The 13,730-nt window shown below is 40.9% G+C and overlaps 1 protein-coding gene across 1 annotated transcript in view; it reads left to right on the top strand.

The window, feature by feature from the left end:
* Positions 1-13,730, top strand: part of entpd6 (ectonucleoside triphosphate diphosphohydrolase 6) — a 43,206-nt gene that overhangs the window by 23,943 nt on the left and 5,533 nt on the right. The window contains exons 8-12 of the mRNA XM_052010944.1: positions 2,048-2,127; positions 4,362-4,426; positions 6,578-6,679; positions 8,270-8,410; positions 12,984-13,040. Coding sequence (XP_051866904.1) covers positions 2,048-2,127; positions 4,362-4,426; positions 6,578-6,679; positions 8,270-8,410; positions 12,984-13,040 — 445 coding nt within the window. The remainder of the gene's footprint in view (positions 1-2,047; positions 2,128-4,361; positions 4,427-6,577; positions 6,680-8,269; positions 8,411-12,983; positions 13,041-13,730) is intronic.

Genomic DNA, 13,730 nt, shown 5'->3' with positions numbered 1-13,730 from the left:
GTTGAAATTGGCAAGAGTCTGGTGAGACTGCATGGTGAAATGACCTCAGTAAAGGTTCACTGCAGAATGGCTGCATTCAGGACTTTGTGTGAAGGAGTTTCCGCTCTCAACTAGACCTTCAAAACAAAGTATTGGGTTCCTGCGCCTAGTTAGGAAATGGTGGAACACTGTTTTCAGCAGGAGAATCATGTTTGCGAGTAAGGAATCTGAGCTTCTATTTACAAAGATCACTGTGCAGAAAACTCTCTTTAATATGCAAAAAAAAAACTTCCAGTGCATTTGTAAAGACCAGCATTAAACTCTTTGGCATTTCATGCCCAGCCACTGGTAATAAAGTCACGTATTTTAAATCTAAAAGATATCCCCAGAAATCAAATAGTGTACAATGGGGGAAACTATTGATGAGATGTTGCTATCGAGTTGGTCCCTGGGAGCGAGAGTGATGGTGAATCAGGTGTTGGACGTCTGGGTCTTGGAGTAGAGGATGGTCAGTTGGGACCCCAGGAGTGGTGCCAATAACTTCAGGGCTAGCTTTTTGCAGTGTTCCATGGTAATAAAGTTTAGAAGAGGTGACCTCTTCAAAGCTGTTATTGGTCTTTTCCTGTCACCTTGGGTAATAAAAATGTATGCATACTTGGTTAATTTAGGATATGAATGTAGAGGGACTCGTCTGTTGTACAGTACTCTCCCATTTGATTGACTCAGTGGCAAAGAAGTTAGTGAAGGATAAATGTAATTCCATCAAGAAAGTCAAGGGCAGCAGGTGCATAGGAACACCATCACCTGTAGGTTCCCCTCCAACTTGTACACTACTTCTGAATATATCGCTCATCCTTCATTGTTGCTGGGTCCAAATCCTGGAACTCCCTCTCCAGCAGTGCTGTGGGAGCATCTTCACTGGAAGGATTTCAGCAGTTCAAAGCAATAGCTCACTGCAGCCTTCTCAGGGGAATCTCGGGATGCAAAATAAATGCTGGCCTTGCCAGTGATGACCACAAAAATAATAATTTAACAAACACACCTCATTTTCTATCTTAATTTTGTAAATAGGAGCTAATTAGGTTGCACTGGAAAAATAACTGACCTGATATTGAAAACAGATGTTTTGTTGATAATGCACGTTTTGAGATGATTCAATGCAACCTCTGAAGGAAAGATTTTTTTTAATTGCAAAATTTTTATCAATTAAACATTTTATATGTCAATATATTTGCACTATTTTCTGCTGTCTTGAATGTGCACATTCCTGTTCATTGCAAACATTTGCATAAAGATGTGATTGCCATTTATCACAACTGGTAATGTCACAGTGTTCACTTGTTCAATTGCATCTTGGGCTGTATTACAATGTAATTACCTTAATTGGCTTCCATTGGTAGCACTGCCAATTCATCCATGACCTGCTGCTAAGACTTGTGCACCTCACTTAAGCTGAAGCTTTTAGAGTCATGGTCATACAGCACAGAACCGGGCCCCTCGACACACCACAGAAATGCCAACCATTGTAGTTATCTGTACTTGTTCCATTTACATGCATTTGGCCTATGCCGCAGTGATTCAAGTGGGTTTGTCTAAATGATGCTTAAATGTTGAGAAAGTACCAGCCTCCCACCACCTCGGGCAGTGCATTCCAGAAGAATTCTCCCTCAGATCCGCTTGAAACCTCCAATCTCTCAACTTATACCTATGTTATCTTGATTTAGAAACTGACTGAGTTGTTGCATTGTTGAACGTCTGTATAGGATGTCCTATCTTGGGTAGATTAGAAAAGCTGAGAAGCAGATTTCTCTGGCCATCATCAGCAAGAAATATTTGACAAGTTATTAATTTAATTGTGAATCCCATCAATGCATGTGTTGCTGTGTTTGTCTAAAAATGAATGTACATCAAAAATATTTCACTGGCTATGGTACGGGGTTATTTAACGCTTATCTTTTTCTGGTAATTTTATGTAATTCTGAAAATTCTAAGATGTGTAGTTATTCAGATTTTAGTTTCATTTTTTGGAACAACATCTTTTGATTATGTCTTTCTGTTTCTTCTATAGATAACACTCCAGACCTCTCCTATTGACTGTATTACCTCAATTCAGATGTTCAATAGCACTTACACACTCTACTCTCACAGGTTGGTAAGGTTTTTCAAATAAAAACAGAAGATGCTGGAAACACTCAGCAGGTCAAGCAGTATTTGCACAAAGAGAAACAGAATTAATGTTTCTGGTCCAAGACCCTTCGTTAGAACTGGGCAAAAGAAGAAAAAAATAACTTTCAGTCGCAAGGAAGGTGGGGAGGGATAGATAGAACTCTGATAGGGTGAGACCAAATGAGTTAATGGGTAGGGTTTATGTCGTCCCGAAATTAATTTTCCCCTTCTGTCCACTGTAAGTAACACAGTGCCACGAGGTCGATTCGAACAAATACCTTTATTAGCAGTGCACCGCTAGGAGAATTCTCTTCAGCACTCACTAAGAGTCGCTTCCCGAGTTCTCCCCGCACAAAGGGCAGACAGACATTTATACAGGAATTGTCACGCACATCCCATGCAAACAGTGCCACGAGTTTCAGTCAGGCTATAGAGATCCCGAGACAGCTATCACACCTCTTGTCTTAGTATAATTGAGTTATAATCAAGGCATTCAAAGGCAGGTATCACCCTTCATTGTTCAGACCAAGCCTTCACCTCGATGTTAATTACACCCAGTATCGCCACTGTCTGACATATCGGAATGGTCCATTACCCGAAACAAAGGCAGTTAACATACTTAACATTCCAACCTAACTAGTGGGTCAGCAGCTTGCTAGTCCTGGGTAGGGTTTATTTCTGATTCCTCTATGTAGTAGACTGCCTTGAAAAACCAAACATATAGCATTATTTTTAAGTGTGAGCATTGAGAAAGTGAGTTGGGTTAAGATAACTTGCCAAATTCAATGTTAAATTATGAACAGAATTTTAGATATATTTTGTGCATTTTCATTTGTTCTCTCCAAGCTATGGAAGCAGTTTTGCTATTAAAAGTACCAATGTGGATCTTCCCCTTATTAAACCAGTAACAGCGTAAAGAGAGATTTTGAAATTTTAATAGTATTATGGGTATCCAAGCATCCATGTGAAAAAGTCTAAGACTTGCTGTGCATTAATCCCTGGTTATTTCTAAATTCATTGATGCTGATCCCATTGTGATCCCATTCTGTACCACGTCACATCAAAAGAAATCTTGTCAGAGATTCCCTCTTTTGTTTGTCAGCTTATTTGTTTGAAAAACAGGACTGCTTTGTCAATGAAGATTTTAATCTGTTTCTGTCTCTCTACAAACTGTGTTGCATGTGTATTCCCAGTGTTTCAGTCCTGGCATGCTTACAGAACAAATTTGCAATCTTCCTGTCTGTCAAGAGTTTTCAGGTGGGATTCTGATTTAGGGATGTTCAGTCATAATCCATTGCACCATTGGTTCCTTAGCTGATCCTTAGCCAAGCATATACACCAAATGTCTGAACCTGCGGTTCGTCTTGTACTGAACAGGATCACTATTGCACTACACATCATCATCAGTGCCAGAACAAATATCAATGAGATTGTCTCTGTCATTTGTTCACAATTGCTGCTTGAATCAGCTCTGTCCATTGCCTTAATGTAGCATTCCACAACCAACCCTTGAAACATCAACCAAAATACATCTCTGAGAATAGTGTTGGGTCTTGACCAGGGGAACTCGCACAGAGGAGCTTCCTACATAGGGGAAACCCAGGGAAAAAGACAGTTTCCAGCAAGCCCAAGCTTGTTGGATCAGCCTACAAAGAAATCTACTTGTTTTGTACGAGCTATTACTGATGCTAATATTTTTTTCAGTGCTTGTTCAATAATTATTTGATGAAAGGAAACCTAATCTTGTGCAAGATTCAGATGTTGACCAGTTTGCAGTTGAAAACTTGTTCAGGGCAAGGAAGATCTAAAAGCTTTTGGGAAGTGAATAAATCCTTGAAGAGGGCAAAGAAAATGGAACTGACTGTTCCAGCAAGCCAGCTCATACAAGATGGTCTATAAAAATGATTTTGGTTTCTTTCATTTTGGATTTACTTTTCTCATGCTTCAATAATCTTGAAGGTAATGATTACTGATTTTCACAATATGAAATTGTCCCTAAATAATACTTTCCATTTAATTCAAACTCCTTTAGACTAACAATTACTGAGCACATAACTTTCCATGACTGAGATCTATTTAGATATGAGATTCATCCAAATTCCATAATTATATGCCTCTTTGTAGCTCACTGCAGCCAGCTTTAACACAAGAATAGTTGATCTTTATTTTGTTGACCTTTATTTCTATATTTCACTCACATTGTTTTCAATTTTCAGTTACCTAGGACTTGGTCTGATGTCAGCGAGGTTGGCAATTTTAGGAGGAACTGAAGGTAGACCAAGTAAGTTAACGTAACAGGTCATAATTTCTGCTTCAAGGTGGATATTGCTCTCCTGGCTTGTTGTGTTGTGCGACATTCAGACTTGGCACTGACCTGCTCAGGAGTACCAGACTATTACCCTACACAGTGGCATAATGGTTAAATTGCTGGATTAGCAGGCCAGTTTCTGATCTGGTGCTCCAAAAGCATCAGTTAAGTTTGAGTAATTAAATCTGTTTATAATTGTTTTTGTTTTTTAAAAAGCTAATGTCGGTAATAGTAAGCGCAAAACTCGTGGATTGTCATAAAAAAACTGTCTGTTTCACTGATGTCCTTCAAGGAATGAAATCTGTGTCCTTACCCAGTTGGCTGATTTGTGACTCCAGACCCATCAGTGTGGTTGACTTTTAGCTGCCTCCTCAGCATAGGTGTAATTAGGAATGCTCAAGAAATGCCAGCATCCATATCCCTTGAACTGATTAAATAAGAGTCCACCAGTGGGCGTGCTGGAAGCTGCAGACCCAAGTAATTCTGCCTCAAGAAGGTGCATTCCTCTCCTCCCTCCACCTTGGGCCAAACCACTGGGCCCAGGACACGTGTGTAGATTAAGAGCATTTACGTTGGTGGGAACCCTACCGCCTCGAAGTCCTAACTTGGGCATGCGTTGCTGTTTCTTCATCATCCCCAAGTCAAAATCCTGGAACTTCTTATCAAACAGCATTGTAGGAATGCCTTCACATGCAGACTGCAGTGTATCATGATTGAAGGCTGAGGGCTCTTTTCTCAAGGTAAATCATGGATGAATTAAATCCAATCTTGCCAGAAAAACCCCCACATCACAGCACAAGAATGTTTCCTTTCAATGCTTTTAAAGTGAACCTTGTATGTGTACAATTCTGTTGTTGCATATCACCCTCAAAGCTCACATGGGCAGTTTGGAAACAGTGAGAACCAACCTGACTGCAAACCCTGTTTTGAGGCTTGAGTTCTGTGTTATAGTATAAATAGTTTGCATTGTTTATATCTGAGGTAGTATGAACCTGAGTCAACTATAGGTTGGGCAGATTATGCATAAAATTTAGCTGGGAATGGACAGCAGTGGTGGGTGGCATTGAACTATTTCAGGCTTCAGTCTGTCATCCTGTATATAGAACCAGTACAGTGCAGGAACAGGCCTTTCAGCCCACTGTATCACTGCCAACCATGATGCCAATCAAGCTAATCCTATCTGCCTGCACATGGCCCATATCCCTCTGTTCCCTGCCTATACATGTGTCTATTTAAATGCTTCTTGAGTATTGCTATCGCATCTGCTTCTACCATCTCCCCTGGCAACATGTTCCTGCTACCTACCCCTGTAAATCTACCTACTACCTTCAAATTTTCCTCCTTTCACCTTAAACCTATGCCCTCTGGTACTTGATATTTTCACCCTAGGAAAGATACTCTGACCATCAAACCTATCTATACCTCTCATAATTTTATATACTTATATCAAGTCACCCCTCAGCCTCCAACACTTCAGAGAAAACAATCCAAGTTTGTCCAATCTCTCTTTACAGCTAATATGCTCCAATTCAGGCAACATCCTCTTCTGCACCCTCCACATCCTCCTTTATAGTGTAGTGGTCAGAACTGAGCATGATACTCCCAATGTGGCCTAACCAAAGTTTTATCCAGCTGCAGCATGACTTGCCAGCTGAAAACTGGCAGTAGGCAAAGTTGTGTAGAGCAAAAGAGAAACAACTGCATTCAGTTACCCTATTTGTCAGCATTATTCTAATTCCATCAAAGGGGAAAATCCTCTCAGAACCTATCTTGTCATCTTCCCGCAATTGTTTCTGTTTCAATAAGATCACCTCTCAATGAATGTAGGCCCAACTAGCTCAGTCTTTCTTCATAAAGACATCCTTATCATCCCAGCAATCAACCTTGAGAACCTTTTTCTGCACAATCTCCAATGCAACTATATTCTTCTTTAAAGGAAGAGAGCAAAACTATGTGCATTACTCCAAATGTATCCTCTCCTGCTTTAATGGAAAGATTGAATCAAATCTGTAAAATTTAAAGAAATAAAACATCTTTATTCCAAAATGATTTAATAATTTTGTGAAGGAAATTGAAGTTGAGTTCTAACATTTTGCTGTGCTTGTATTGATCACTCATTTGCAGCTGAGAAAGACCAGGACTTGGTAAGTTCCTGTCTATCACCAGGCTACAAAGCAGAATGGAAACATGCTGAAATTGTTTACAGCATTAAAGGACAGAAAGCAGGTACAGTATCATTTGAAAATGCTTTGATTCTAATTTGTCTAAGTGCTTAAAGTGGTAAATTACTCCCAACAAATGGTGAATTATTGTAGAATCTTGCAGCATTAAAAGGAAGTGTTTTAAGCCCATTGTGTCTGTTCCAGCTCTCCACCCCCTTACGTTTCCCCCTAGTCTTGATGCCAAAAGAAGTGCAAGGAACTAAATGGGCCATTTCTAGTCCTCCTTATGAACGTGTCAGTTAATTTAATGTGCTTTACTCTTACTGATCAAAGAAGTATTACGTTGTATATTTGCTGGTAAATTTATCTGCTTCTATACTTTCATCAGTGGCATTTCACTGCCAGAAATGAAGGACCGACAGCATAGGCCAACAAATTTTGCCCATCATTATTAAATCAGGATTGATAAATCAGAGAGCACACATGCAGATTTATTACGCTAGGATTTATTATGCTCAGTATGAAAAGCAAATACACTTGATTGTTATGCAGCAATAAAACATCACTTGCCACTTTCTGCATGAGCTCCCAGACTTAAAATAGTTGTTTAATAATAACTGAAACTCAGATACAAAACATCGTTTTCTCAAATCAATTGCAGTAAAATTTTATGTATCAGAGTACCAAAATAGAGAAAGCATTGCAAATGTGAATGTTGCATCTTTTTTTATCTAATGCATTCTCATGTTAACCATTCCCCAGTCAAAGCTGATCTTCCTTATCTTTCCTTATCCCTTAAGGACAGGGAATCTATTCTCTTCCCTACCACTATTAATTTTGTGAAATAATTGTCTAAAGGTTGAAATGTTTGACCCTAATTTTTTTTTCTACACTGACAAGCTCACCAGCGCCTCTACTTCCTCAGGAGGCTAAAGAAATTTGGTTTGTCCCCTTTGACTCTCACCAACTTTTACCGAGGCACCATAGAAAGCATCCTATCAGGATGTATCACAGCTTGGTATGGCAACTGCCCTGCCCAAGACCACAAGAAGCTGCAGAGAGTTGTGGACACAGCCCAGCGCATCACGGACACCAGTCTCCCCTCCTTGGACTCTGTCTTTACCTCTCGTTGTCTTGGTGAAGCAGCCAGGATAATCAAAGACCCCACCCACCCGGGACATTCTCTCTTCTCTACTCTTCCATCGGGTAGAAGATACAGGAGCCTGAGGGCACGTACCACCAGACTTAAGGACAGCTTCTACCCCACTCTGATAAGACTATTGAACAGTTCCCTTATACAAAGAGATGGACTATGACCTATGATCTCATGACCTCACGATCTACCTTGTTGTGACCTTGCACCTTATTGCACTGCACTTTCTCTGTAGCTGTGACACTTTACTCTGTACTGTTATTTTTTACCTATACTACATCAATGCACTCTGTACTAACTTGAAGTAACTGCACTGTGTAATGAATTGACCTGTAAGATTGGTTTGTAAGACAAGTTTTTCCACTGTACCTCGGTACAAGTGACAATAATAAACCAATACCAAATTAAACCACACGACTGGAGTTATTTGTAACTCCTGGTTTAAAACCTGTTGCTAATAAATAGCTGATGTCTTCCCTGTTCTGTCTGCTTATGTTCTAGGAGAGCCTCTCTATGATTCATGTTACGCAAGGATAGAAAAAATGCTTTACAAAAAAGTGCATAAGCCTGAGGAAGTGCAGAACATTTCATTTTATGCATTTTCCTACTACTACGACATAGCAGTTGATGTTGGGCTGATTGGTAAGTACATGATGGAAGTCTGGTTTTGTTGAGGATGCTCTGGGAATAAACGAACCATCCACCAAGGTTGGAAACCATTGCACCAATAATGCATAAATTCCCATACTGAATTGGGCAATCTCAGATTATGCAACAGTATGGTGCATTAATTGCCCCCATGACAGCCGGGATGGGTAGGATGTTTAAAAATAATAATAATAACCATGTACAAGAGGCAGCACTCTGGTGCATCCAGCCTGACCCACACAATTGTGATACAATGCCACAATATGTATACTCCGTACACTCCCCAAGACCATGCAGTCTCCTCGGTAGGCATAAAATCTGGGAAATTCCTCTCCAACTCTCCCTAGGATCACTGGCCCTGATGTTTTCTTGTGGCAGCTGCCTTTTGGGAGCGATAATCCCCACCCCTGTCTAAGTATATATAAAGGAGGAGGTAGATAGATGCTGAGACTCAAAAGGCATCAAGGACTATATAAAGAGAGTGAGAATAATGATGTTGAGATAGAGGATTAGCCATGATTGTATGGAATGCTGGAGCATGCTCAAAGGGCTGAATGGTCTACCCCTCCTGTGTTTTCATGACTCAGTGCCATATTGTATCTCAATGCCATCATCCTTGCTCTCTTCCCGTACCCTTTAATGGCTTTCATATCGAGAAATCTAGATATCTTCAAATATATTCAGCAATTTGGCCTCCACTGTCTTCTTTTGCAGAGAATCATACAATTCACCAACCGGTTGAGTGAAGGAATTCCTCCTCATTTCAGTCCTAAATGTTTTTTTACTCCATATCCTGAGATTGTGACCCGTCATCCTCGACACCACAGGCAAGGGGAGTATCCCCACATCCAGTCTGCCAAGCCCTGTTTTCAATGAGATCCCCTCTCATTCTTCTAAACTCCAGTCATCCCAGTCTCTCCATTCATAAGCATCCTGCTATCCCAGGAATCAATTTGGTGAACCTTCCATTCACTCCCTCTATGGCCAGTATATCCTCTCTTAGGTGAGGGCACAGAAACTGCACCCAGTGTTCCTGGTGTGATCTCACCAGGGCCCTATTAAGAAGACATCCTTGCTCCTATTATTTGCCTTCTTAACTACTTGCTACACCTGCATGTTTTCTATGGGTGACTGGTGTACAAGGACACCCAGGCCCCTCTTGTACATCAACAGCTTCCAATCTATCAACAATTAAAAAAGTACTCTGCTTTTCCATTCCTCTACCAAAGTGGATAATCTCACATTTATCTATCTTGCATTGCATCTGCTATATTTTTGCCCACTCACTCATCTTGTATAGGTTGCCTTGAAGCTTCTTTGCATGCTCCTTACAACTTGTAATCCTCTTCAGTTTCATGCCACACCAGGGTCTTGAACAGTGACGAAATATTATGCTGTATCTTGTAATCAATTGTGTTATAAACTCAACCCAATGTTATGTTGGCAGTAGCTATCCCTTTTGAACATTGCCCAAGGATTTTGCGAGAGCTCAGAACTATTCACCAGCCCAATTGTAAAATGTTGCACTTTTCAAAATTAAGCCACATTTGACTCTGACAGGAAGCAAAGGGTGATAGAATGATGATTGCAGATTGATATGTGGTTTTCTAACTACTAGATTGCTGCAAGGAGCAAAACTGTAACATTTCTCTAGATCTTTTCAAATGGCCCTGATGTTAACTCTAAGCTGTCTAAAGAGTGGGGAACTGGGAAGAAGACGTTCAGACAAGAAGCATGAAAATTTGAATTGTTGGCCATCCTGGGCATCTTTAAAGATTGTTTCAACATATCCCACCTGACAGCCAGGAAAATTAACAGACTGGTGTGAAAACAGTTGGGGCACAGATTTTGGGTAGAGTTGACATCACCACCTAGTGCAGCAGAAGTTGTTCCCTTCTATCTACGCCATCTGTTCCCCACAACATCTTAAATCCTTCAAACAAATCACCCTTAAACTTCCAGCTTCCAGCGGCCTCTCGTGTTATCCCTGCTCATCATTGCTCAATTTGCATCCTTGTAAATCCAGGCAACACTCCCTCCAAGACCAATATATAAGAGTCGCTATCACAGAGGACAAAATCAGGCCCTTCAGCCCAATATGTCCATGCCAACCATCAAGTACCCATCTGCAATAATCCCATTTACCAGCCCATGGTCATAGCCTCTATGCCTTGGTGATTCATGTGCTCATCCAGATACTTTTTAAGTGTTGTGAGAACACCTCCCTCCACCACCACCTCGAGCAGGTGCAATCCAGATTCTGTGATCCTCTGGGTGAAAAACAAAATTCCTCACATTCCCTCTAGCCTCTCACCATCCACTCTGTCTGTGCCCCTCATGATCTTGTATACCTCTTTCAGGTCTCCCCTCAGCCTCCTCCACTCCAAGGAAAACAAGCCCAGCCTATCCAGTTCTCACCTTATAACTGTAATGCTCCAATCCAGGCAACACCGTGGCAAATCTCCTCTGTACCCTCTCCAGTACAAAGTGCATTGATCAGAACAGCACACAGCACTCCAGCTGTGGCTTAACCAAAGTTTTATATATGGAAAACAATTAAAACTGCAGATGCTAGAATCTGAAACAGAAACAAATGCTGGAAGAGCTCAGCCAGTCAAGCAGCATCTGTGGAAAACCTCTGGAACGAACATTGAATTTCCAAGCTCCAGGTAAACTGCACTCATTGTTTCCCATTATTGTGCTTGTATCCCTTTCTCACCCTGTTTCTGTGTAGTGTTTTGCTGACAGTCAGTACTCATGCTCCTTATCACCTGAAGCTGCCTTGATCTATCTCCATATAGGCTCACTTCTCCACCCAGCTCTGCTTTGAAAACTGTAAACCCTCCAGTCTACCTCCCCCTTCCTAACATGCACCCCCCCCACCCCGTTCTAAGGAAGGGTCCCTGACCTGAAACATTAACTGGTTTCTCTTTCCACAGATGCTGCTTGACTGGTAAATTGCAACATTTTTGTTTTTGTCTCAAAGATTTATAAAGTTGTATCATAATCTTCCTGCTGTAGATAGAAAGCATCCTATCTGGATGCACCATAGCTTGGTATGGCAACTGCTCTGCCCAGACTGCAGGATATTGCAGGGAGTTGTGACAGACTAGGCTGTGTTCACAGAAACTAGCTTCCCTTCCATTGACTCCATCTGTACTTCGCACTGCCTCAGGAAAGCAGCCAACATAATTAAGGACCCCTCCCACCCCAGTCATTCTCTTTTCTCCCCTTTCCCTTCAGGCAGAAGACAAAAGTTTGAAAGCACATGCCACCAGACTCAAGGACAGCTTCTGTCCTGCTGTTGTCAGACTCTTCAACAGATCTCTCACATGCTAAAGTTGAATTCTTGATCTTCCAGTCTACCTCATCGTGGCCCTTTATTTGTCTACCTGCACTGAACTTTCTCTATAGCTACTACATTATATTCTGCATTCTGTGTTCTTCATACTACTTAGCTGTACTAACATATGACATGTTCTGCCTGGGTGGCACGCAAACAAGAGTTTTTCACTGTATCTTGGTACACATGACAATAATAAACCAATAATAATAAATACTTTCTACCATTCCTAAGGTGTGGGTAATTCAGGTCTGGTTGAATTAAGGGATTGTATAACTGTAGCACAACTTCTGCTCCCTTGTTATTCCATTGCCCTGGATATGTAATCAGTATTCCGTCGCTCTTTTAGATTATTTTCTATTCTTATCCACACTGTTTTAACTATCTGGGTATGTGGATCCACAAATCCCTTTGGATCTGCACTGCTTGTAACTTGCCATTATTTATGAATTACTTGACTGTACAGAAATAACTTCTCTCACAGTCTTCTGTACATTTAATCTATTTATTCTGCTTTGCAATGTAGTGCTTCTAACTACGCTGCTCACAGAACAGCTGACCTATGCATCATCAGCAAACTTGGATATATGGTTGTATCCCATCATCTAACTTACCAAAGGTTCAATGAACAGTTGGTAAACCTCCACTTATCCCTGTGAGGCACTCTGCTGACAAACTGCCAATTAGAGTACCTGCCCATCATCATTCATCATCCCTTCAGCATAATTCCAAGCAGGTTTGGCTGTGATTGAGTAACCTACCTATACTTGCATTAATAAGAGCCACTCGGGTAAGACACTCAATGGAGTGTTGGCTGTGTGAATTGTTCATTGAAACACCCACCCAAGCAAGCATGAACTGGCACCATCAAGCAACAGAGAAAAAATGGGACCTCACTTCCTGAAAGCCCAATATTGTCGGAGATGGGAGCTCATCTGCCATTTTCCTGTGAATACTACTAACAAGAAAAAACAAAAATTGACCTATTTGTTTAAAAAAGTAAACAGCTGTTCCTGTGTCAGTCTTGGAAAAGTTCAGCTCTTTTTGGTTCCTTAAGGTGTGGACTGGAAGTCTGAAGCATTCTACAGTGTACATTGCCCACCCTCTCCATAGGAAGGAGAAAATGTGATGATCCTATATAAATGAGGGGCAGGAATAAGTGTTAACTTGTAAATACAATTAAACACATTTCCGCCCCTAACCTCTCCTAATTCTCCTCTTCAGATGAAGAAAAAGGAGGCACTTTAAGAGTTGAAGATTATGGGAGAGCAGCCAAACTTGGTAAGAACTACCAATTCAACAATTTTGGGTTACTGTTGTAATTTTTGGAATCATGTGCATCTTGAATCTGAACTTTTTCTTTTCAACTGCTGTCGGTAAGGAATGTTTCTGAGCATATTTAAGTGACCAGAATCTCTTCCATGTCACAGGACAGCAATGGATGGTGTTGATACTTCATTGCTTCAGTAACTCGAGTTTGATCCTGACCTCCAGCACTGTCTGTGTGAAGTAAATTGAGAATAGGATTGATCTGAGAGTCAGTATTGGACTGAATGAGCAGAATAGCCTCCTTTGTATGTTGTAAGGAAATATGAGAAGTTACAAATTGTGAAAACAAAAGATTATACCAGCCCAGTCAGTGAAGGTGATTTTTTTTATGCTCACCCATTCCAGATATTTTTTGGCAAAATGTGCCAAGTATTGCTGTTCCTAAAGTTTTGCTCATTTTTAAGTGGTCTCTATCATTCAGAATTGACTCGCCCATAGAAGACAGAGGGTGGTGGTAGATGAAGCATATTCTACCTGGAGGTCAGTGACCAGTGGTGTTCTGCAGGGATCTGTTTTGGGACCCCTGCTCTTTGTTGCTTTTATAAATGACTTGGATGAGGATGTGGAAGGGTGGGTTAATAAGTTTGCTGATGATACAAAGGTTGGTGGTGTTGTGGATAGTGTAGAAGGTTGCTGTAGATT

Source organism: Pristis pectinata, chromosome 3, assembly GCF_009764475.1.
Source record: "Pristis pectinata isolate sPriPec2 chromosome 3, sPriPec2.1.pri, whole genome shotgun sequence".
NCBI lineage: Eukaryota > Metazoa > Chordata > Chondrichthyes > Rhinopristiformes > Pristidae > Pristis > Pristis pectinata.
The sequence above is the reverse complement of the archived record's forward strand: the minus strand, read 5'-3'. Positions and strand labels throughout refer to the sequence as shown.